General features: G+C 43.2%; 1 protein-coding gene across 2 annotated transcripts in view; it reads right to left on the bottom strand.

Moving 5' to 3' along the window:
• LOC121874332 (GATA-binding factor C-like) overlaps positions 1 to 27262 on the bottom strand; it is an 86721-nt gene that overhangs the window by 24467 nt on the left and 34992 nt on the right. Inside the window, exon 2 of one of the 2 annotated variants that reach the window (XM_042378452.1) lies at positions 9640 to 10005. In XM_042378452.1, the coding sequence (XP_042234386.1) occupies positions 9640 to 10005 (366 nt within the window). Of the gene's footprint in view, positions 1 to 9438; positions 10006 to 27262 lie in introns of both variants that reach the window. The other variant, XM_042378451.1, reaches the window with a different exon arrangement.

Consider the following 27262-nt stretch of genomic DNA (forward strand, 5'->3'; position numbering starts at 1 on the left):
AAAACACGACACGGTGCAACTTCCTTAAACCCGGAAATTATCTTCTTCCTCCTTCATGAGAAACGCCTTCTTTCCTTCTTTTACATCCGCCGCCCCGCATAACACCCACCTCCTCCGTCAGCAGTGGTGGTACCTTTTCCTCTTCCCCTCACCAGCAAAAGGCCCCTCCTCTTCCTCTTTCCCTCACTAACAGATGCCTCCTCTTCCTCTTTCCCTCACTAACAGATGCCTCCTCTTCCTCTTTCCCTCACTAACAGATGCCTCCTCTTCCTCTTTCCCTCACTAACAGATGCCTCCTCTTCCTCTTTCCCTCACTAACAGATGCCTCCTTTTCCTCTTTCCCTCACCAACAGATGCCTCCTTTTCCTCTTCTTCCCGTCACCACCAGACACCTATCCTCAACCCTTAATAGTGGTAACCTACATAATCCTGACTATCTGTGTCTATCCTCCTATGTCGCCTGTCCCTTCATCTTTTCTACGTGATCACTTCCTTGCCCATGATCACCCTGACTTCTCTCCTCCCATTCTCTTTTCCATCCTTCTCTCACGCCTCATTTTCCATCTCTTCTCCCTCGACTTTCTCCCCTCCTCATCCAGTTTCACCCTTCCTTCATCCCTCCCAATCCTCTCCCTCGGTTATCCTATTCCCCTTTCTCCCCTACCTTTATCCATCTATCCCTTTCTTCTCCCCTTCTCCCCTATCCTGTCCTCCCCCCTGAATCCTTTAATCTTCTCCCCGTTACCCTCTGCCAATCGCTTCCTCCTCCCTCGTCCCCCTCCTCTCTCCCACTCCCCCTCGTCCCTCTCCTCCCCTCCTCCTCGTCTGTCTCCCTCTCCCCTCCCTCACCCCCTCGTCCCTCTCCTCCCCTCTCTCTTCCCCCTCGCCCTTCTACCCTCCCCCTCGTCCCACACCTCCTGTGCCTCCTCCTCTTCCTTCTACCCTTCCCTTCCCCTCGTCCCCCCTCCCCCACCCCAGCAGTAGTCACCCGACCCCCGTCAAGCAGAGCGTGAGCATACCACGGCCACCAGTACACAGCCCAACCTATTGTTGCCTCCCGACGACCCGCACCCCTGTCACTGTAGCTCACCCCTTCAAGTACCCCTTCCACCCGTCCCTCATTTCCCTTCTACCCGTCCTTCATTTCCCTTGTACCCGTCCCTCATTTCCCTTCCATCCATCCCTCATTTCCCTTCCATTCGTCCTTCATTTTCCTTCCATCTGTCCTACATTTCCCTTCCATTCATCCCTCATTTCTCTTCCACTCGTCCCATACTTCCCTTCCACACGTTCCTCATTCCTATCCATCCGTCCCTCACCTATCTTCCATCCTGGCAGTTTATCGTAAATTTTCTTATCTAAACTACCATAATCTTTTCCTCATTCCTACATTAATACAGGTGAAGGTAAACCAAATATTCATCACCATTCACCAGACATAAGTGTTATTCATTCACTCGTTCATTAAGAGTAAATAACATTCAATATTATTCATTCCAGAGCACAAGTTAAAATACAGAACATTAACATAGTACATGGTAATATAATCAAAGTTAATATACAGGATTAGATTACGGATTACTGGACGTGTACCGTGTGCATCAAGACGTTGTGTACAATTAACATAACTATGACCATATGTACAGTGGTAACATTGTACTATAAGACTAACCATTTCATCTTCAATTATTATCGTGTTAGTGAATGAAGATATATAGGTGTGATATTCTTCGTCCATAACACACATATTTATTTAGTACTTGAGTTATTTTCTGAAAAAAAAAAAAAAAGATTCGATCTCTGCCATTGAAATCTATCATTATCAACTGCACTCGTATCATCAGTAAATGTTCCAGTAGCTGTATATAACGAATTGCATCTATAGTAAAAAAAAAAAATACAGATCGTTCAGTTTATTAGTCAAGAGAGGCGAGCAATGAGCTTAAACACCGCAGGAGGAGAATAAAAAAAATTGCAGCTATTCTCTTAGTGCATGACAGCGACGACTATATGCGATCATCCCTCCTCAATTACGATCTTACACCACATGCGCTATTTTTCCCCCCCGTGGTCGCGTTCCTGAAAACCAAAATTCAAGAGTGATGCCACGAATATATGGCAACCAGATAAAGGATTGGGTATGAGATTCTGGTTTTTGTTGATCCTCGTCATGTAAAAGAGGATTTTCAAAAAGAGATCCTATTTAATCCCCCTCCCCCACCTCCTGACCTATTAGTTTAACATATAGTAGGGAAAATAGTATATATTTAATAGATTTCCGGGCGCATGATCTTGAGACACTATTAGCAATTAAAAAAAAATCACCAGGAAACAGTGTATATTCTATTGTTCGACTTTATATACCCTCCCTCCCTCCCTCCCTCCCTCCGCCTAACACTATTCTCTTCCCTCTACGTCCAGTACCCTTCATTCCTCCCTCCTCATACCCTTCCTCCTTCCCTCTACCTCTTGAGTGCATCATTTGAATCTAAACTCCTTGTGTTTCTTCATATACCTACTTTTCCTTCCTTCCTTCCTTCCTTCCTTCCTTTTATTCCCCCATCTTTTCTGTTTCTCTCCTCCTTTTCCTCCATCCTTTCCCCTCCTTCTTTCCTACTCCTCCCCCCCTTTTCTACCCACTCCCCACCTTCTCTCCCTTGGTTCTCAGCACACTATGGGAATGCGACAGAGCAGGAGACAGGCTCACAGTCCATATCTCATGCCGTTAAATCCACTGCTTACGCCATCTCTCTCTCTCTCTCTCTCTCTCTCTCTCTCTTTCTCTCTTTATTTTTTTCATCCTTTGATTTTTTTCCCTGTGGAAGAAAGGGAGAAAGAGAGAGGGAGGGAGGAGAGAGAAAAGAGGGCAGAGGATGGATGAGGAGGAACATGACTAAACATCTGCGACTACCTGACTAATTGTTACCTTATCCATCCATCCATCCATCCATCCATCCCCAGATTTTTGAAAGAAACGAGAAAAAACGGTAGTAGAAATTGAATCTACCAACAGTAAATCAATCCATAGAAAACGGGGATATGGAAAATGGAAAACTGGTACACACTGGAAATAACCCCTCACGACCTCCCACTCGACCCCCCACTCGACCCCCTCACTCGACCCCCTCACCCGACCCCCCCACCTGACCCCCTACCCCCCCACCCTTCCCGATTTTCAGGTGTGACCGAAGACATGTGGTAAAATATCGAGTGATAGAAAATGGCCACATAAGAAATCGGTGAAATCGGTCGACTCCGATTTTTTTTTCATTGCGTCGGAAGTGGGATTACGGGTATTGGTGCTGAATCTTCACGGTAGAGACTCGGAAGCTGGAGATGGGCGGCCTGATACGCCCATCAACTTTCCCACGCCCAACATTTCGTCACGGTCCAGTAGGCGCCAGACGAAGTGTAGAGGGAGTCGAGGGTGCTTATCTCCTCCTATCTGAGTGGGCAGGTGGGTGAATGGGGCCAGGGGTGGGCAGTGGGGCGTGTGGGTGGGTGGTGGGGTCATAGCTGTGGGTTTGTATGGAATGAAGTGTGAATTCTTGGGTGGGTGGTGGGAGGGATAAGTGGGTGGTGGTGCAGGAGGTGATGAGTGGGTGGAGGGGGATGAGTGGGTGTTAGGAGGGGATGAGTGGGTGGTAGGAGGTGATGAGTGGGTGGTGGAGGTGATGTGAGTGGGTGAGAGGAGAATGAATGGGTGGATGAGTGGGTGGTAGGGGGATGAGTGGGTGGTAGGAGGGGATGAGTGGGTGGAGGGAATTGATGAGTGGGTGGTGGGAGGTGATGAGTGGGTTGAGAGAGTGTGAGGTAAGAGAGGCGAGGAAGTGGGAAGAGTAAAGGTGAAATGGGAGTGGGAGATTTAAGGTGCATAAGAGGGAGCGTAAAGATGAGTGGTATGAAGGGGATGTGTGTGGAGAGGGAAGAGGGAGAGGGGAAGGGTGAGGAAGGAGAGGGAGATATGAGGAAGATGAGATGGGTGTTAGATGCAAAGGAGTAGTAGAAGGAGAAATAATATGGGAAACGAAGATGGAGGGATGAGGAAGAAGGAATAGGATGATAAGTAGCTGGAGAGGGGCGGGGACATGTAGGAGGGGAGATGGGAGAGAGAGGGTGGGGGAGGTGGAGGTAGGCAGGGGAGGTGGCTACTAAATGGAAGGGGAATAAAGAGGGCGAATGACAAGAATTCCCGGAGAGGAAAGAAGGAAGGATCAAGAATAAGAGTGAGGGGTAGAGAAGAGAGGCAGGAAGGAGATTGTCTGAAGGGAGGGGAGGAGGGAGGAGGGTGGGAGGAAGGGTGAGAGAGAAGAAAGAATTTGGGAAAGAGGAAAGTAAGGATTGGGAGTAGCAGCGGTGGTAAGAAGAAGCAGGGTACCTGTTGGCCTTAGTTATGACAATAAAAACAAAGTTATCCCTTATAGGCAAAAATGTTTGTTGCGCTTCAAGGCTTTAGTATTATGATACAGTTTACTTATACTTAAACCTAAAACCTTAAATATATATACATAGTTGTGAACAATTTGATCAAAACCTGAACATTTATCTCATGAATTAAATAATGTACTAAATTTACCTTTTGTAAGTCAAGATCATTGTGGACATGTTTATAGAAGTCGAGTCAATATTATGATACTCGTAATATCCAGGACGCCACGTATTACCGAGTAATGTTAATATTTCCACACTTTACGATTCCTTCAATGAAAACCTAATTCACTTTGGTAACCACACAGGGCATTTACCGTAATGCCCACTCTGTAATTTGCGAAACATATTTTAAGTCGTAAAATAAACTCTGGAAACACTGTATCTAGCTGGGATGTATATAAATATATATATACATTCAAGGGCCTGGATTATAACCACAGGTAGCGAGGTATACTTTATGGCACGCTCTACAAAACACGACGTTCCTCCGAGGGCCAGTTGAGCGCTGTAGTAATCACAGGGATAATTTAGCATCAGCAAACTACAGGTGAGGAGGACTGAGGCGTTGAGGTGAGAAACCCACAAAAGATGGTGAAGAGCGACTCCCTACGACCACTACCAGGCCCTCACCATCATCATCATCCGGAGAGAAATATGTTTTTTTTTTCTCTCTCTCTCTCTCTCTCTCTCTCTCTCTCTCTCCTTACGTTCCGGATTATCTGATGCTGTCAAATTTAACGTTAATATACAGTAATCAGTTGTCTGGTAAGAGGGGCATCTTCAGATCAGATACCATCACTCGTCTCGCCCTCGAGAGGAGTACAAGGGGCATTAAATTCTACCACTGCATATGTTTAAAACAATTAAATGACCGGCCTGAAAAAATGAGAAGAGGCGACCCAAAATCAGTCGTTTATAAATGAGAGAGAGAGAGAGAGAGAGAGAGAGAGAGAGAGAGAGAGAGAGAGAGAGAGAGAGAGAGAGTTAGTTTTATAATTCTTCCTCAGTGTATTAATATAAAATAACTAAAATAATAGATATGAAGCAAACGTCTCAAAATCAGGAGGAGGAGGAGGGGGAGGATGGGAGCCAGTAACTAGATTCTGATTAATACAAGTGGTTGAAACGCGGCCAGAGGTGTGTGATTACGACGCCGCCCTGCAGCCTCCCTTGATTGCGCTAAAAACATCGATTAAACGCTTCATTATCAACGGTTGTGATGGCGCTGTACTTTACTCCTCTCGCCACTACTTTCTCCCTCACTCCAGTCACCACCATCTAAATACCACCTTCTCCTAGTGATCCATCCCTCACTCCTCTCACTACCACCTAGATACCACCTTCTCCTAGTGATCCATCCTTCACTCCTCTCAACACCACTTAGATACCACCTTCTCCTAGTGATCCATCCTTCACTCCTCTCACTACCGCCTAGATACCACCTTCTCCTAGTGATCCATCCTTCACTCCTCTCACTACCGCCTAGATACCACCTTCTCCTAGTGATCCATCCTTCTCTCCTCTCAACACCACTTAGATACCACCTTCTCCTAGTGATCCATCCTTCACTCCTCTCACTACCGCCTAGATACCACCTTCTCCTAGTGATCCATCCCTCACTCCCCTCACCACCTAATCTGAATAAACGATTCCATGGAGAGTTTAACCACAGTGATTACAGTGCGCTACCTCAGCCCTGCCTCGTAAGCTCCCTGAACGGACAATCCACCCTATACTTCAGCTCGAGTCGCAAAATGTTACGAAATCTTCCCCCTTCCTCCTTCCCCCTTCTCCCTCCCTCCCTCGTTGGAAATGATAGGGGAGAGGCTATCCTTTCACTCCCTCCACCTGCTAGCCAGAGTGTAATCACAGTGATCGAGCTCCGCCTTAACTATCTGCACCTGTTTGGAATTAAAAATAGCCGCGGTGGACTAGAGGCCAGCACCCCACGATTCACGAGCGGCGATCATACGTATTATAAAGGCGAGATGCACGGGTCCGCCTGTCGTAACCAGCTGTCGGGAGGCCCATCCATCAGCACTAAGACGTACGAGACGGTGGTCGTAACTTAAGTAATCACTCGCTATTACACCACAGGCGCCACCGGTAGGCACCGATCTCCCGGGATAAACCACCACCACCACTACTACTACCGCCGTCATCAAACAGACAGATAGACAGGGAAGCAGACACCTCGGTTTAATTACACACATAATTATATTGTTTGGTTGTTTTCCTGTCGTCTTGGTGTCGACGACGTGTACAAAACTCTTCCCTGTGGGACTTCATTTGACTAAGTCTCCTCCACTGTCTGTTGTTCCTCGCTTTTAATTTATCTCAACAGAAGGATAAGATGCTCTAATTATTGCTGATTATAACTATTCCTCTTCCTCCTTTTCTCTCCTCTTCCCGATGGTTATCTACTATTGATCACTTCTCCTCTTTCGCTTGTGTTGAGATTATGGGTGTAGCGTAGCTTGGGAATATTGATACCGGGTCGTAAAGTATTATCCGGTAGAGTCTCTCTCAGTACAATCCGCTCTCTATCTTACTCGTATCTCGCAATGAGTGTAATTTGTGTCTGCACCGACGCGGGGCTGTGGTGAGGATATAACAACTGATGGAAATACAGCTTCAGTAATAGAGCATTTCAGTAAGTATATACAGTACACCTCCCAGTTATTGTTCATATATACATGCAACTCACACACACACACACACACACACACACACACACACACACACACACATACATAATAATAATAATCAGATACTAAGTATGAATAGATTAATATACCTTTAATATATGGATCACTTGATCAGAGTTATGAGGTATATACAAATGCACCTTGATGATCAGCGGTGACCAGCGTGAAGAACGTAAGTTCCCCTGGTATGTCGCGTCCTAGCTAACACCTTTAACACCAGGTGCGGGACGAGCACGTGCTAGCTAACACCTGAATGGGATCGAGGGTGAACTAGTGCACACCTGAGTGGGAATCGAGGATGGGCTAGTTAACATCTGAATGGGGTCGAGGATGGGCTAGCTAACTCCTGAGTGGAATCGTAGAACACAAATATTATCCCACAATACGAGTACAGAGACGAGAGACGACGTCATTGTTAACTCGGCCAATGGGTCCAGTGGGGTTGGAGTCGTAATGTACACACTACTCCTAATGGGCCCCAGTCGACAGGCCCCAAAGTATGAATGGTTAAAGTAACGAAATAGTTTAGGGTTAAGAATACTGTAGGTACTAAAGGGTCCAATTCAGCACTTAACCTTTTCAATTATTCCTTCGTGACTATGTTCTATAGGTTTTGCGTTCTTATTCACCATTATATCAAAGGTTACCAGAACGAAAGTAACATAAAGATGAATTATAGTAGTCAGGCGTGAGGACCGTGTGAGTACAGGTCAGGGTGCAGACTACAGCAGTATCGCCTTTGAGAAGCATATTTGATGGAAGACGTGATCACCTTCTATGAATCCTAATAACCATTTGCATATTGCCAGTTTCTTCCTTTCAGTTGCGATTGTAAAACTAATTTCAGAATTATATCTACAGCTCGGGAGATTAGCTCAGCTTTTAAGGCTGATGAGTTAAGATTTATTTTATATTTTACTTTATTCTTTTAAAATTATAAAAGGTGTTTCGATTTGGTGGTCACATCAGACGAGAAAAGAACTGAAAGGAGAACGTAAATGATATGGTAATGTGAAGGTAATTGTTGGAGTTCTTCCGTTCTGGGCATATAAATCAGAGGCGGCGGCGAGGCGAACTTGTCGATCCTTCAGTAATAATTCATCTCATTCATCTTTTGATCCAAGGAGTCAGGAGGCGCCTTACTTCTGATTCGCCGAGAAGCCCCCAAGTAGCGGCCGTCTTTGATAATCAGTGATCACGAGATGAGCTTCCAACCTGTGCGATAACTCATTTTGGGCCACAGCTCATGATAACACCGCCAGTGATCACGGCCCATCGAGGGGCGCCATCAGGATCATCAAGTAGCCACAGAGAGAGAGACAGAATCCTGTTGGGAATAAATAAGGTGGAGTCCTAATCTATCATACTGAGTTATGACTGGTTGCGATGAATAACACTGAGATCTAATTGGTTGATGGCTCCAGGGACGAGTCTGAGTGCTATAATCTATAAAGAGTCTAGTGCATATATAGGTTAATAAGAAGTCAAATCTGGTGTTGCCATGAGGGTTAGTTCCGTGTGGGCGTGCTGACAGACATGGGCGTGACGGAGAGTTAGTGGGGGCGGTGCCACTCTAGAGCTTCAGTGTGTTAGTGGGCGGGGCCAAGGGGACCTCCACCACCACCCTCACCTCACTCTCTATATCGGCTCCTGCTAGGTCATCAGTCTGTGACGTAATAGGCTGATGACATCACAGGAACGTTTTCTAAGTGCTGACGGTGCTGCTGATTGGCTGATCTTTACTCTTTGAATTAATTTTTTTTAATATAATTTTTGTCAAAAAAAATTATTAGCATTTAAAAGTAGGATTTAAAAAGTCAGGGAAGTGTCAGGACTTTACTGATTCATTTATGGTTATTACATAATTTTTTGAAGCTCAAAAATGGAAATTAATAAAAAAGAGGAAGCTGAACAATTCGGCAGCGGGAGAGTCAGTTAGGTAAGTGTCGATCACCTGATCTGTCGGCAGGTACACAGGTGTTGAAGGAGTGCCAGCTAATTGCTGATATTACTCTCGCTCTCACACCTGAGTCTGCGAATGACAGGTGGAGTGACGCTGACATAACAAGATCACCGTTAACATGAACTGGCTTTTGACGCCGAAAAACTTTCCCCGACGTGTCCTAATCTTGAAGTTAATCCGACACTGACTTGGCTTAGAAGCACTTCATTTCCTAGACAGCAATCAAGACACGAGCAGCGTGAGAAGCCGTAGAGGCGGCATCAGTCAACAGCGCCAGCAGCAGGTAGAGGAGGGAGGGGGATAGCGGGCACCCCATAAGATATGGTCGGGTCTTACCGGCGGAGGAGCGCGGCTTGGACTTTGGCTTGTCGTGGCAGAGCGCCTTGTTGAAGTGTGAGGAGGGCGGGTAGTAGGGGTTGGGGAACTCTGACCCCCCGCCCAGGGAGCCCGGGTATGGGGGGTAGGAGGGGAGGAGGGGCGTGGCTGAGGCCTCCCCACCGCCTCCGCTCACCCCCGGGGTGGAGGAAAAGCCCGCACCTTCACGCCCACTCTTGTTGGCACAGGCGCCCAGGGGGGACAGCATGGGCGCGCTCTTCAGGTCTGAACCGTCGCCGCCCCCGCCCATGGAGTAATCGGAGACTGGTCCGCCGCCCCCCGCGCTGCCCGCCATCGTCTCGTCCTTGGTGAAGGCGGACGCAAAGAGGCCTGAAGACGCGTAGGAGTAAGAGTTGGAGTGTGGCGCGGGAGATGTGGAGGAATGGGCGTGGCCGTAATGTGTCGGTTTGGAGAAGGGCGAGTGCCAGGAGGGAGAAGAGCCGCCCACCATGCTCTTATCACCGCCCAACCACGGGTGGAGCGGCGAAGCGAAGTGCGGCCGGAACACCTGACTGGAACCCATCCGTGCTGCGGGGAGAGACAGGCAGTGAGTGAGGCGGACACCGGTAGGAGGCAACGAACCAACTTATCATAATCTAATAAACATGATGAACAAGAAAAGAGATAAATAGGAGAAAATAAAACACGATTTATAACAACAATAATAATAAATAACTTAAAAAATCAAGGCAGTAGTTTCAATATAATAACACTATCAAAATCCAAATTCATAAGGAGAAAAGATTACAGTAGACGATATAGTGTTCCTTCCCCCACCCTCCTCGATAGTTCCCTGGGGCTGAGGGTGTTAAGCGTGTTAGTGTATGGGGATGGACCACACTGAGGGTAAGCTTAATCATCGTTCAGAAGACTAACGAGGGATTGGTTATTGAGGGGTTGGTTATTGGTTGAGGGATTGGTTATTGGTCGAGGGATTGGTTATTGGTCGAGGGATTGGTTATTGGTCGAGGGATTGGTTATTGGTTGTGTTAAACTAGACTTGAAAAAACAAATTCCCGTGTAAAATAACATTCTCAATCAGATTCGGTTAGGTTAGCTTAGCTTAGGTTAGGGGAGTATATTGTATTAACTCAGTGCAGTTAAAAAGAGGTTCTGACAAAGTTGAGGCTCATGGTAGGTTTAACATGTGGTCGTCAACTCTGAACTCTAGTTGATACGCACCACAGCCTAAGTCTAGTTTTCATCTGCATAAGAAGAGAGATTTTAAACATTAACCTGACGAAGAAGACAAATATATTCCTCGGTCATAATTCGCACTGCAAAAGGTCAAGGCTTCATAACTCTCGTGCCAAGTTATATACATTCTCTTAAACCATAAACCTGTAGGAAAGTAAAGTTATATAGAATAGAAGACGTAAGCTTAATCTTTTGACCGTGTGTGTGTGTGTATCAGAGGAGGTAGCATGTAATGATGGAAACATTTAATGTCGGCAGTGAAGAACTAGATGAATATTGCTACACTCGCATCATATTACATTAATATATACTTTATAATGCTACATGAAGAGGTGCTTCATTGAAACGTCTGAAAACACTCGTCACAGTAACAAATTAATAGATATTCAGCACCGACACTGCGACTTTACTCTCCGTGGGCTGATGTGAATAGTATACATGAAGACAAGGTCCTTCTTCGGTACAACAAGGAGGCACTGTTCCCCATACTGCACTCGACTACCTACACTTTCCCCAACTGTAAAGTTAAGTCCTCAGACACAGCCGGAGGGACAGGGGTTCCCTTAGGTGTGAACCAGCAACCTTTGGGACAAGAGGCGACTGTTGTACCCGCTCGGCCCCATATACCAATTTGAAGTCTTTGAAGACAGTCAGTGTTTTGAGTTAGGGGCCAGGTATCGGGGATCAGGGGCCAAGAATCACGGGCCAGGTGTCAGGGGCCAAAGGTCAGAGGTCAGGGAGAGTGCAAAAGACATTAAGGATGACCTAAGATGGCTGACAGATGAAGAAGAGGTAAAGATTTGGGTGATAAGTCATGATGACGGGTTGAGGTCAAGGTTGAGCATTTTGGGTCACAGGTCAGTGTCAGGTCCTGAGGTTTAAGATGTACTGTACACCTGTGGTCAAATCAGGTCAAGAACTCGGCAGCCAACCAACAAACAGAACGTATGTGAAGCCTTGAACATATTGATTCTGAGGAGATCACGTTAAATAACATCAAATTATATGTGCACATTTACTTAACTCCTAAAAGGCAATGTGCGTAACTAAAACATGCGGGAAACATAATTGATGTGTAAATTTACATAATTCATGAGCAGAAAGGCACATGATATTCAGATGCAAATGCAAGTAACTCATAAAGAATGTGCATATTAACTCCGAAATTGGAATTTACATAACTTGTACACGCAAATGCACGTGCTTATAAGATACGAATTTACAAATTAATTGATGCACTTTACTTATTAAGTAAAAGTTATGCATACACACACACACACACGCACATTATATATATATATATATATATATATATATATATATATATATATATATATATATATATATATATATATATATATATATATATATATATATATATATATATATATATATACAACAACACCGAACCGAAAATATATATATCACTAAATTGCACTTGACAACATTATTATAAAATAAATTTACGAAAATATACCAACAACACGTCCCGCAGTGGCAGTGTAAAAAAGCTAAAATTTGGAAGTTTTTAAAACTCTGCGAAAATGACCGACAACAACAACAACACTAAAAATCATTTCCCCAAAATCACTTAACATTTATTTCATTTAGCGCCACAAATACTATAAGAATATATATATATATATATATATATATATATATATATATATATATATATATATATATATATATATATATATATATATATATATATATATATATATATATAAACAAACTTGACTTTCCAATTTGAGTTAAATAGATAAGAATTTATTAAATCAATTCATCAAGATGGTCCAATAAAAATTGCTATATTGAGACTTACAAGTTAAAAAATACACGGCCATGAGAGTAGATGATGCACCATTTCATTAAATTCAATTAGTTCACGTCGTGCCTGAGGCTGTCATAAATTACAATAAATGTAATTATATGATAACTTTATGAAATAAACGCCACACTCGTCAGCTGCATGACGGCTGGGAATGTTATCGCTATGGTCGACCCTTTTCAAAAAAATTGGCGTTGCAATTTCGCGGTTTTCGGCCGGCCGTAAGTCAACCATGGAGTCGTGTGTGTGTGTGTGTGTGTGTGTGTGTGTGTGTGCGAGTGTGCAGTGTGTGCAGTGTGTATGTGTGTGTGTGTATCTATCTAAGTTTATGCGTGTGAATTCACGTGTGTGTGTGTGTGTGTGTGTGTGTGTGTGTGTGTGTGTGTGTGTGTGTGTGTGTGTGTGTGTGTGTGTGTGTGTGTGTGTGTGTATCTAAGTTTATGCGTGTGAATTTACGTGTGTGTGTGTGTGTATGTATTTTGAGTGTGTGTGTGTGTGCGCCTCACTAATAAATCCTCGTCATTATCGCCAACAGGGATCAGGGAAGTAAATCATCATCGTGCGTACTTAATAAATGATTGTGATATCAGCCAACACTACATCATGATCCAACTACGTGAGAAATTGGACAACCTTTTGTTTAGGGATTTTTTTTTTTCACATGGTTGTTTTGTGGGATTATCTGAAGAGGTGGATTAATGGGCGTATGGGGAATTATTTGTTCTTCCTTGTTTTTGAGAGAACTTACGTGTCTTAAGCGGAAATTGTAGATGGAAAAATTTTTCAATGGAATTTATGAGGAATTGTGTGTAATCGGGGAATTTTTATATATTTTTATTATTGTTTTGGTATTTTCATAGACAGCTACATACACACAACACACACACGTGTTATATATCGTTTTGCGAACTTAAGAAGGGCCGTTTAAAATACAGGGAAAAATTTAATATTCAATGGCATATTACAGGCAGTTGAGTAGAGTTGCCTTTAAATTTGTGTAAAGGTGTGTGTGTGTGTGTGTGTGTAAGTGTATATATTAGTGCACATTGTTGGTTTATTTGGGAAATGGTGTGATTGAATGGCAGCTGTTGCTTATATGAGGAAATTGTGTATATATACGCGTGCACATATATTTGGAGAAATTTCCTCGCCGCTGTGAGTGAATTCTACAACAGTGTGTAAACTTACAATACATTTTGAATTAAATATTTTCCGGTCTCACAAAGATGTTCATGAATACAGCTGTTACCTGCCTCATAAATATAGATATTGACGGTGGACGAGTGACCATTTGACTCAAAATAACAAAATGACGTCGATGGTTTGAGAATTTTATCCCCTTGTGTTTTGATTACAAGTGTTCAAGACGTGGGGTAGTTTTGGTGAATAATGAAACTAAAGACACACACACACACACACACACACACACACACACGCGCACACACACACACACACACACACACACGCTAAGACCTGTTGTATATTTTTTTGTTCGGGAGTGGACGATGGTCGCTTGAGTCCTGCTTGAGTTAAGATGACGGTTTAGTATAGGTGTAATCTTAGTTCCCTGTCTATGTCTTTCTACCTATGTTTATATGTCTGTCTAGATTTTCTTTCTCCTCCTCTGTCTGTATTATTCTGTCTGTGTCTATGTAGTGTACATGTCTCTCATGTTGCTTCTCTCACTTTTTTTTACCTGTCAATTATTATTTTATCCCATATTCTCTGAGTGTCACTCTCCTTCTATGTGCCTCTCCCTCCTTTCCTTCTCTCTTTTCCTTCCCTTTTTAATCATTCTTTGTTTGTTCTCTCCTTTTCACCCCCTTCCTTTTCTCTGTTTACCCCTCATTATCTCTCTCTCTCTCTCTCTCTCTCTCTCTCTCACCGTCAGTGTGGGGGATAATCAGGCAGTAAGTGATGGCCTCGTGAGGGAGTATCAAGGCTCACTGCACCACCAACTCCTCTGTATCCATCAATTGTTTATCGGTTCCCATCATAGACACGCTGGCTTTCACCTCCCATGGCTAAATTAATTTTTCGAGAAGTGACACACGGATCTGATTTCCCTTGGTATTCTCTTCCATCCCTTCCTCCTCCTCCTTTTCCTTCCCCTCCTCTTCTTGCTTCACCATCTTTTCTTCTCCTCCTCCTCCTATATGACACCACCCTCATGACCCTACCCTCTCTTCCCCTCTCTCACCACCACCTCTCCTCACCACCAACCACCACCTCTCTTCCTCCTCACTAACCACCACCTCTTTCCCCTCCTCACCAACCACCCCCCTCTTCCTCTCCTCTCACCACCCCACCCTTCTCCCTCCTCCACCCCCTAACCCACCATTTGCTCCCAGGAATTAATTTGAACTCGCTGTTTAAAAAAAAATAGTAAATGAAGATAAATGAATTAATAAATAAGAACTAGTAATGATTAGGGTACGAATTAACAGGAAGTAGAAATATTTATATAAGAATAAATGAATAGATATGAGAAGGGGAATTAATGGCTAAAATATTACTGAATGAGTCGATAATAAATAAGATTAAATTAGATATAAAGAAATACTAAGCTGTAAATAATTAAGGAAATTAAATATGTCAATAGGAAGGAATAAAATAGAGGAATAGAGTAAATAATAATAATATGCATAAATAAATGTAATAATAGTATAAATTAATTGATAAACAGCGAAAGAAATGAAGAGATAAATGACGAGGAAAAAAACACATTGAACTAACAAAATAAAAAAATAAAGCACCAAAATATAAAAAAAAAATAGAAAGAGGTAAATAAAATAAATAAATTATCTTAAGAATGAATGAAGAATTAGACCTGAAAAAGTTAATGTTAAAAAAGCAATTATGAAAAAAAAAAGATGAATTTACTCCTTGTGACAAACTTCTACAGCGTCAACAAAGACACTTGGCCAAACAAATAAATAGAAAATGAGGAGAGGGGAGGCAATGAGGGAGAGGGGTAGAGAGGCGGTGAGAGGGGTAGAGAGGCGGTGATAGGGGGAGGAGGGGCGGGGGTCATGGTGATGGGATTAGCAACTTGTATTTTGCATATATTAAACATCTCAAGGAAAGGGATATGTTTGAGTGGATGTGAGTGGCTAGGAGAGGAAGGAAGTAGAGAGGGAGAAGAGAAGGAGAGAGGGGAGAGAGAGAGGAGGGGGGGGGAGGAGAAAGATTCACAACAACATAATGCTGAGTAAATTTGAATAATCGCTAGTGTCCGTGAAAGCGATATGTGCCTTACTATGTTGTGCGATCACCTCTAGAGCCCGATGAGGTATAAATAACGTAGAATTCCCAGTTATTACCACGCTAGAAGGAGAGAGGAGAGGGGTCGGGGTAGCCTCTCTCAGACCCCGTGTCGAAAAAAATCCTCTTGATCACTCGATGATTCAAGAGCCTCGATGTGGCAGCCTATAACATAAACAAATATAGACTAAAAGAGGCGATAAGAGCGGGCGATTAAAGGTCTAACCCACAATACGGCTTTGATCGGTTATCCTAATGGTTTGAACGTGACTTCGGGTCGCTTTGAGTTGCGAGATTGATGGAGCGGTGAGGAGGCGATCGCCGAAGTGTGGTGGGGGGGGGAGTGGGAAGGAGGGGGGGGGAGGGATGAGTAGTTGAGAGGGGGATAGGGATTGGTAGGTAGGAGGGAGGGAGGCAAAGGTGGATAGGTTAGAGGACGGAGAGGAGGGGTGGATGGATAAAGGAGGAGGGGCATGCGGATAGAGGAAGGAGATAGGGTTAAGATGGATAGATGGATGAAAGATAGAATGGAGGGAGAGATGGGGGAGAGAGAGGAGGGATGAAGGAAGGGAATGGGGTAGATGGAGGAGGGATGGAGGAAGGGAAGAGTAATTGTGTTAATCAAACTTTGAAGAAGAAAAAATAAGAAAGGTTGAAGTGAAGGAGGAGTGGGTGGTGTGGGTGGGAGGGAAGGAGGGAGGCACGAGGGAGGGGGAGGGAGGATTGGCGGGAGAGAGGGAGGCAAGAGGGAAGAGGAAGGGAGGATGAAAGGAGGCAAAAGAGAGGAAGGGAGGAAAGGAGGGGAGCAGATTTATGAAACATGCACATGCGTGCCTGTACTGCAGGTGTTGATATATATATGATACATCAAGGGCGTGTATTACACCCGTTACTTATACACGAGTATGTGTCATGTTTGTTCGTATTACAATTGATGGTGAGTACATTAGGTCTGAATAACAGACACTACTGTTCATGTGTCAATATTTTGCCCAACATGTGTTGTGTATGTTGAGTGCAAACAACAAATGCTGACATTTGTTTATTTTATGCAACACGTGTTGCTGTGTTTGTTTGGCGTAAATAGCAAGGGCTAATTTGCGTTTGTTCTACGTAACACGAGTTGATAGGAGAATTTAGTTTCCACAGCAGATGCTATTGTGTATTTAGCTTCCGTGACAGCGGGTAATGCTTACGCTTTATGTAAATTGCAGAAGTTAACGTGCTTATTTAATTTACTTAGCATATGTTGATGTTTGTGTGTTACACTTGTTGAAGTCGTTGTTTAACAGCTGGTAATGTGGTGACATTTAAGAAGTGTTGTCTTTATATACATAGCCAAAGTGTGTGTGTGTGTGTGTGTGTGTGTGTGTGTGTGTGTGTGTGTGTGTGTGTGTGTGTGTGTGTGTGTGTTATACGTACAAAATATTGATATCTTATATGATTTTTCATTATTTAGCTTGCGCTGTTTTGTGTGTGCGTTTATTTTACATAAGAGTTACCAAGACGTGTACTGTATTAATAGTGTGTCTACAGGTGCTGATGCATGAGTGTGTCAAAATTATTGAGGTAAAATGCTCCTTAACTACTAATTGACGTGTTACAAATATTGATATGTCTAAACACTTTTGAGTATGTACCACAAGTGTTATGCATCGTAAGTGTTCTTGGCAAGTGCTTGAAAAGGGAAAACAGAATTTATGTCATAGGTGTTGAAGCGCAGTTTATGAATATAGGTGCATCAATATACTTGCACATGTGTTACAGGAAGTATTGTAAGTGTTGATGTGTAAATGTTACAGAAAATCGTCAGATCAGGTATGTCAACTAAAGATATGTCAGCTCAGGTATGTCAGCTCAGGTATGTCAGCTCAGGTATGTCTTGGCTAATTGTAAAATATTTGTAAATATCTGTGATCATTATTTGTATCACGAAATATTATATGAATGTCACGTGATATGATATTCAAATAACGTAATTTTTTTATCTTCAGGATAAATACTAAACTGATTTATAAGTAGGATAGGTTAGGTTAGGTTAGGTTAGAATTAGATTAGATCAGCTTAGGTCTGACATGAAAAATAATTCAGCATTCTCAAATTTCAACTCAATAACCTAACCTAACCTATACCACCTGATATGCAAGTTATATTTCATGAAGCAACATTTTTCCAGGTAATTTATATCACGGCCGATTTAACAATTTACCTAAAACATATAAGTGTATTCCAAGAGTTAAAATACACACCGGGAGTACTGATGTTCATGCACGTATCACAATATTGGGGGGGTCGGTTACCAGAAATATCATGTGTTGACGTGTGTGTGTGTGGGTGGGCTCGGGGTGCCGCCACATGCTCACACATACGCATATAACTGCTTCACGAATGCTAATGTGTAGTGAGACACCATTAACAACCGTAACTACACGAGTGATAATTGCCGAGCTATTTCCGCGGCCTGCTTAATTGGCCATGAAAACTATGGAGGGTGAGTGGGGGGGGGGGAGGGGTAGGGAGGAAGGAGGGAGGTCTGGTGGTTGGGTGGGTGTGGGCGGTGGGGTGAGGTAGGTGTGGGGCGGTGAAGGTGGCTGGGGATGGGTTTTGGGAGGGATTGGGGGGGGAGGGGTGGGGGGGTGTGCAATTACATAGCCCTGGGTGTGCTTATACCGTAGAGTTTTGCTATACGAGATAGAGTACATAATGTGCAGTAGATCCGTTCACATATTACACAGAAACACACAGACATACATACTCGCACACCTGTGTATATTAACACCTCCACACACACACACACACACACACACACACACACACACACACACACACACCTGTTTAACAATTTTTTAGATATCTGACAAAAAAGTCTATTCATGATTAATTTTTTTATATTTATACATTTGTGTCTGAAACTGTGTACTCATCATCTCTTGTCGACACTCTGTTCTTCAGCCTTACATGCCTGATTATTCTAACTTTGAGTATATTAATAACTACCCTTCAACATTATTTTCTATTTCATTCTCTATTTCTCTATATCAGTGATTGCTCTCATCCTTAAAGCTATAATCTGGGGTTTTTTTTCTCTGTTTATCTTTATCAGTAATTATATTTATCTTCACCATTATATATTCCCATTCTTTATTTCTTCCCCACCAACTCAAAGTATTTCATCACACGTATTATCAGCGTTATTTATTACATAACAGCGAAGAGCAAGATACCAACAGACAGTCGGATTTCCTTGATCTTCGTTATTGGAGAAAAAAACAAAACAGACAAGTTATCTTTGAATAAGCCGTAAACATTTCGTAACAAAAATTCTGAGAAAAAAAAACTTTGATCTAGAGTTAAGAATTTATATTGTTGAGTGAAGCCCAGACGAGAGAGAGAGAGAGAGAGAGACTCGATCAGTGCTCTCTCTCTCTCTCTTTCTCTCTTTCTCTCTCTTTCTCTCTTTCTATCTCTCAATCTTGCATTCTATTCTCTGTCTGCTGTACCTCTCACTGTATTTCTGTTTCTTCTTTCTTTCTTTCATATCTACGAATTTCTCTGAATTTTTATATACACCGGTTTATTTTTATAATTCCATCTTCTTCTCTCCCCCCTCTCTGTCTGTTTGCCTGTTACTCTGTCTGCCTCTCTATCTATCTATCTTACACACAAGTAGTAATTCTCTCTCTCTGAGGCGCGTCCGGGAATGTCGACAGGGACGGAAGCAGGGAGATATGCCCCCGCTAGGAGGTAGGTAAGTAAGTTGCCGGATACCTTCCCATCGAGATAACGCAGATGGCTGTCTAAGGGGAGGCTGGGGAGGCCGAGGTGGGGGCTGTATATTAACCCTGGTGGATACGAGTCCCCAGAACACTGCTGTAACCACGTGGCCCCGGACCTGAGATTGATGTGTGTGTGTGTGTGTGTGTGTGTGTGTGTGTGGAAAGAGAGAGAAGAGGGATAGGGATAACTTATTGATGACTGAAAAGGAGAATTATAAAAGGAACTGAGTTTTTCTGGGATTGGATATGTGAGTAAGGAGTAAGCTAGAGACGACGAAGATGATGTACTTAAGAGCGATTTGTGCCACGAAAAGGAAGCAAAGAAAACAAATACCCTGAAATAAGAAGGAAATACCCATTAAAGGATCGATCAGGTATGGATATATAGAGAAATAGGTCATGAGGAATAGAGTAAAAGGGATGTCCAAGGATAAGGAAGGGAGAGGGGAGGGTGAGGATGAGCCAGGAAGCAGCGGTGTGCGTGTAAGACCAGATATCATGGTGTGGAAAGGCTTATGTGGATGGGCGTGTTCCTACTGGTGTGTGACGCTGGGTGGGGTGAGGCGACTTGAATCTACCTGATGTAAATATTTGGAAGGTCGAGAGATAAATGTATCAAGCTAAAACCATACTTACATCGATACACAAAAAATGTCGACACAACAACCATACATTTACTTCTCCTACGCACACACACACAAACTATACTGACGTCGAGGTAAATTCCTGCCCGTCTAAAATAAAGTTATTGACATTGCTGTTTCACCAGTTTTAACACATTCTCCCAAAACAACCATTTTCACCGTTTTAAACTACACATAAAATTCCTCTAAAGTGAGTCTGTAGTTTTAGTGGTAAAGCTCACTATTTTTTTATTATTTATTTATTTTTTACTTTAGAATGACAAAAAACATAAATAAAATGCAGTTGGACTTTCTACAACCTCTGACAATTTGGGGACAGATAATAAATTCTCTAATGCAGACTCTAGGTTGGTGTCGACTGTTTATGTCTAAATCGGCATAAACACATCGAACCGCGACAAAAACACGTTTGGAATCTGTGTTTAACCCGACGAGACATTTAGTACACCAACGAGAGATTTATTCCCTCTTCAGAATTTTTCATAATGTTTGAGCCTTACCGTAAAAAAATAAAACAAAATAAAAAATAATTTCTTTCTTAAGTCAAGGAGAAAATGTGTCTTAGAGTCGTAGGATTTAAGGTATAAAGTCACTCGCTTCTGTGTTTTTTGGGGTTGTTGGCAGACTTGGCTTTCTTCTGTTTACAGCACGCGTGATAAATCATGTGAGAACTCTGCATTTATTTACTCCCAAGAGCCAATCTAAATCTGGACTCTGGAAGTTGATGTCTGTTTCATGGACTTTTTGTGTGTGTGTGTTTGTGTTTGTTTGTGTGTTTGTGTTTGTGTTTGTTTGTGTGTTTGTGTTTGTGTGCTTGTGCTTGTGCGTGTGTGTGTGTGTGTGTGTGTGTGTGTGTGTGTGTGTGTGTGTGTGTGTGTTTATAAAGTAATGTTTCATCTCTAGATAACTTGTGTGTTTTGTCAGTAATCTGTGAAAAATAACAGGAAGATTCACTTAACGTCCTTCGGTCCAGTTTTTCCCTCCTCCCGGTCTATGCATCAACAAGACTAACATCAGGCTATTAGGGGTCGCTGTTTCATTGCCAAATATCGGCTCTAATATCAAGGTTGGAGCTTCACTTTAACGTGACTTATGAGCGAGCGGCTTCAACCTTCCGCCACCTTCATCTCTCACTTCTATATATATAAAAAAAAAATTACCCTGGAGCGTTAGCTTAGTTCTGGAAAACTCAAACAGGCGCCGAACTTCCCACTGTCAGAGCGAGTTGTGGCTTCGCCCGACAAACTTGTTTTCACTCTCCCTGTGTAACTTCTCTATGATGGATAAGGTCTGCTCTATCCCGCTACCTGGAGTGTAAAAACGCTTCCTTCTATAGATTCCCTGTTAGTTTTCCAGATAAATTCGCCAATTTCGATTAAAATACGGAATAGCGATTTACGAAAATGAAATGTATTTACCAAGTTTGTCTGAATCCGGATAAAAAAACTTGGCCCATCCCTTCCTGGCTCATCGCTCTCTCTTAACCCATACTGGCCACTGAGCCTCTGGCGGTGATCCGGCCACCAGCCACCGTCCTCCAGTCTCATCCCCTCTGTCTCCCGCTAATCAAATCTCGGCTTTATTTTACGTAATCGTAGGGGCTAGATGCGCTTGCTCTGGGTTCAGTGGATTAAGGCCAATAAGACCCCCAGCCGGGGCAGGTAGTTGGAGTGTTCTAAGTGTCATGAACAAGGTTCAGTGTGGACTTTACCAAAACTCATATTATAGCGTGGACCAACACGGCTCTACGAGGCCTCTCTCGTCCTAATTTCCGGAGGACTTTTTTATCATTTAACCATTTGGATTTGTCGCTAGATTTTTCGGGAGAAATATGAAGAATATTTCAAAATTAACTCCACTCTGCCGTAGTCCTTCCACAAGTTATCGTGTCCCCAGGAGGAGGACTTGAGGAAATGCTCTAGTGTTACAGGTTGAGTGATCAACGGAGGTGTGGCGCTCAACACCAGCAGGGCTCAGGTGGTCAGGCTTCTTGTAGACAGGTTCAGGCGGTCGGGCCATAGGTGATGGGGTTTAAGTGGTTGGGCCATAGGTGACGGGGTTTAGGTGGTCGAGGTTTAGGTGGTCGGGGCATAGGTGACGGGGTTCAGGTGGTCGGACAATAGATAACGGGGTTCAGGTGGCGGGGTTCAGGCGATCGGGCCATAGGTGATGGGGTTTAGGTTGTCGGGCCATAAGTGACGGAGTTTAGGTGGTCTGGCCATAGGTGACGGATCAAATATATTAGGGTTTAGGGAACAGGTCGAAGGTACAGTATTAGGGACTGGTTGACGGGTCAGTAATGGGGATTAGGTGACAGGATTCATAAGACTGGATTAAATTGATGAACTTGAAGCATCGAGGCTCGGGTATCAGGGATGAGGTATCGGGGCTCAGGTATCAGGGATGAGGTATCGGGGCTCAGGTATCAGGGATGAGGTAACGGGGCTCAGGTATCAGGGATGAGGTACCAGGATTAGTATACTGAGTGACGAGATACCAGGACTTTTACCAGGGATGAGTTACAGTCCAGTGTTCACATGGTAAGGTATGCTTATATCGTCTACCCAGATATGTTCTGATATATTATATGATATACTCAAATATATCCACCACCACGCATGGATCCAGGACACAAATATATACTTATGGATGTCAGGATATTGCTTCCGTTCACATTCTGATCCATATACGGACACAGGAGTCAGTGGCCTCTCAAATGGCTTTAAAGGCGCAACTAAACGCACTGCGAGGGTGTACGGTGGCGGGGTGTGGGCGAGGGGTGAGTGAGACTATGTGCTTATGTTGTAGACAAATGAAGGGCTTGAGTGGGAGGGTATACGGCTATGGGTATGTTTGAGTGCGTGATGTCAAGGAGTGGTAGGACATGGGCATGGGTATGTTGATTGCATGTAACTACTAGGTGTGTGTTCGAGGAAGTGGGGACGGATATGTTTGAGTGTGTGTCTCCCTCTCTCTCTCTCTCTCTCTCTCTCTCTCTCTCTCTCTCTCTCTCTCTCGTCGGGGCGCACGAGGCCATGTGTGAGGGCCATAGACAAGGTGGCGTGAGTAAAGCAGCTATGGAAAAGGGGGAGATATGGGTGGAGGCGTGGGAGAGAGACTGCCTTGGGTGAAGGGTTGGAGTGAAAGCACCTTGGCGTGTGGATGGGGTGGTAGGGCGTGCCTCGGGCGAGGTCACAGGGGTGGTGGGCGTAGGCAAGTATAGAAGGGTTAGTCTTTTATAGTTTTTTATGGGCGTGTGCGTTGTGGGCGTGTATATGATGGTGCATAGATGGGAATATGTTCTTTTGCATGCGTGTGTGTGTGTGTGTGTGTGTGTGTGTGTGTGTGTATTTTTGTCAGAGGGCGTGTATGTATGTATGTGTTCCTTTGTGGGCGTAAATGTGAAGGTGTGTTAGTTAGGATATATTTTTAAGGCGAATGTTTGAATGTAATAATGATAATTTAAAGTTTATTTGTGAGAAATGGCCACATTCCCTCGTACCATTGGATTCCAGAGTTACGACAGGCAAAACAAATCACATTAGTCATTATGCATATAGCTACTCGTGTACTGCACTGTGTGTGTGTGTGTGTGTGTGTGTGTTAGTTAGAATGTAAATGGCAGGTAATATACTGTAGAGGAAGACATGCACGTGTACTGTAAATGTAGAGATATTTGTGAATTGGTTTATTTCTATTTACATTCTGGTATGTACTGTATGTGGATGTATGAACATGTCTTTGAGGAAGTGAATGACAACATCAATGTGAGGACAGGGACGATAAAATGAGGAATGAGTCACACGCGTTTGTCAATAGCATGTAGAGACGACTGAGGGAGCTGGCAGAGGTAAGACGCACCGTGGATGAAATCACATATGGGAGGGCGTATATGGAGGGGGGGGGAGAGGATGGGAAACAGATTTAGACGCGCAGATGTATAGATACGAGACCCTACCATATAAATGGTCTCAAGACCCACCTGGACGGTCTCGAGTTCTCTACGGGGTCTCGTTGGGCGGCTTGAGACCAGAGACCGTAAAATAAACATCTTATGAAACACTTGTCCCATTGAATGTTTCTTAAGATTAGATCCTTTGCCTATACGATAACACCACGCTAAACACATCAGACAAACACACACACACACGACGGAGATAAAACAAGACAAACACGACGATAATGAGCGGCCAGTCAAAAAGGAAAATATCGCGGGGGGAATCTACGTTTGTAAAGCCGAGGACTTTCACTCTATTTTTCTAAGTATTTCCATTACTGTTATCAGGACAGCTTGTGCAGATAGATCCCGGCCTCATCATCGACGACGTGATAACAGGCATTAGAGCTCCTGTTGGCTGCCTGATGGATGTTGCTTCCGTTGTTTGTTGCTGTTGTTGCTACTGCTGCTTCTGTTGCTGTTTTTGCCTCTAAATTGCTACCGTGCTTCTATTACTGTTATTACTGCTGTTGTTACTGCTAGGGAATTTAACAGTGCTGCTGCTGCTGTTGTTACTATTACTGTTGCTACTTCTGTTTTAGCTGCTTATGTTATTTCTGAAGGTGATGCTGTTGTTATTCTGTTGAACCACTGGTGAAGATGGGGATGGTATTGTGGAAATGTTAGTGGTGGTGGTAAAGATGATAGTGGTGGAGGGCCTTGGCTAAGATTGTTATAATGATGGTAGTTAGGAAGATAGTGACAATGGTGATACTAGACGTGGTGGTGCCTTGGTGGTAATGATACAGTGAGTGGTAGATGGCCAACACCAACATTGCCCTTAAGACTGTTACTGAAAAACAAATCTTAGTTAAATCTACTATAGAGAAAATAGAATGCATATTACTCTTAAAGTTATAACAGTATTATGATAGCAGTTTTCAATCTGCAGTTATATTGTACAACTCTGACCTAAATTCAGTAACAGGAACACAACTTGAGGAGGACGTTCACCCCTTACAAGTCAGAGAGATCAAATACTTCACAGGCCTCCAGAAGACTCGTACTCAGAGATAGAGATAATCACATCTCAAAATAGAGTAACCCGTAAGAGACTGTCTCTCGGTGGCATCTGATTCTGAATAGAGATCACATTTCCAGCTGAGGGCTTCGTGACCATCATCAGATCTTACGCGTTAAGTGATACCTACAAGCCAAGCATTTTTTGGGGGAGCCACGATCTTAAGGGAAGTTATACATCCTTACTAACATGTTGATAGCGGTAGGACGGACAGGATAATAATAAACATCAGATTGCCTGTGAAGTGAGCTGTTGACTTAAGCTGGAAGTGTAATTTGCTGTCAAAACATAGAGCGATAGTTTAACACTGAGCATGTGCTGCCAGAGAAGGATTGGACAGTTTATCGTGACTAAGAGACCACTTTCTCGAAGGTTAGGTTGGAAACACACGTAGTCGGTTGAGTTGAGGTACTACATATTGATGGTTGGTAGAACAGTATCGATATTACCCTGAGAGCACAATAACTAGTTGACTATTCACATCTTCAGTTAAAGGGACACTACAGTATGAATCTAAGAGGGTTCTGGTGGGAGATAACCCTCTTCTTAAGCCCTGATCTTATTTATTACTTATTTACCCACTTCATTTACTGATGTTCAGACCTGTGTGTGTGTCCAGACCTACAGTACTGAGGGTCCCTGTTTAACACCCTCAGCTTCTCGTGGTACTAACTGTTATAAAGGTCCAAGTATCCAGATAATTGACTATATAATTCCATCACAGTCTCGTTCCTCCCAAACCTTCTGCATTATAGAGATACAGAGATTTGAATATAAGAATACGTAAATGTATCTCAGGGTCAAAATACATTAAGTCGCCTACAGTACAACCTCACGCAATAACGGAAGGTAGACGGGTGTTGTTAATAACTTCAATTGATGCCTTTCCAAAACAACACACAAAAACAATATAGACATGTTTCTGGAAGGGTGTGTGAGGTGAGAGGGATGGGAGGGGAGGGGAAGAAGGAAAGGGGAGGCTGGTCTAGGAGAGGCAGGAAGGAGGGGCGCGTGCCAAGAGTCATCCGTCCCTTCGCTACTGTTGGGAACAAAATTTTTCCCACAACAACGGGAAGGTTTTGTTAGGCTGGAAGAGAATATATAGTATTTGTTTATTTCTCAAGAGTAACTATGATTCAGGGTTTAGGTAATGAGTAATGTCTAAGGTTATGTCTATTTATGGCTGAGTCTGTTTGAGGTGACTGATGAATACCCAAAATTTAACAGTGATGAGCAAAATGAAGAAAAACTAGAAAAAAAAACCACAATACAAAAAGATTTAAATACCACGAAAAAAGGAAACTCACAAGTGTCAAAAACAAAGAAAGAAAAACAATTAAAAACAAATAAAAACAAGAGCAACACCAACAGCAGCAATGCCAACACCACCACCAATAACAACGGTAAGACCAACAACAATAACAATATCAAACACAGACAAATCTCACAGAGGGAAAAATGCCTCTCTCAGAAACTACTCCGGCGCCACAATTTGGAAAAAGTTGATCTCTGAGGTTTATTTAATTGCCGGCGGCTGGCCAAGTCACCACTTTCCCAGGACTCTGCCACAAAAGTGAAACAGGCGATATAAAAGCGTAATAAAGAGAGTTATAAGGAGGGCGTAAAGATCCGGCAGCCGATACTCCTAGTCGACTCCGGCCACTGTCAAGATGTGGCGGATCTCAGCTTGTCTTGAGACCGGGGATTCTTGTCTTTGCCTCAGATAGTCTTTGTTTTGTCTTTGTGGAAACATTGATGTGTTGCGGTGACTCATTCTCTCTTTATTAACGAGGGAAGGTTAGGTGTTGTGTGTAGCATTGGCTCTCTTGTCACGACGCGCGGCCAGATGAAAAGATTACACTGAAATTTGTCTTGTTAGGAATAGTAGATTGTTTAGACCAATTAACTTACTGGAAGTGTTTTAGAGATGGAACTGCGATATGGAGGTAAAGCTGTAATAATCCTTTTCATTATTCTACAGTAAAAAAAAAATCACACAAACAAATCTAAAACCTTAATATAACCTTGTTTTTTTTTATTGACCTAAAATAGCGG

Source organism: Homarus americanus, unplaced genomic scaffold (genome assembly GCF_018991925.1).
Source record: "Homarus americanus isolate GMGI-L3 unplaced genomic scaffold, GMGI_Hamer_2.0 scaffold17856, whole genome shotgun sequence".
Classification (NCBI taxonomy): Eukaryota; Metazoa; Arthropoda; class Malacostraca; order Decapoda; family Nephropidae; genus Homarus; species Homarus americanus.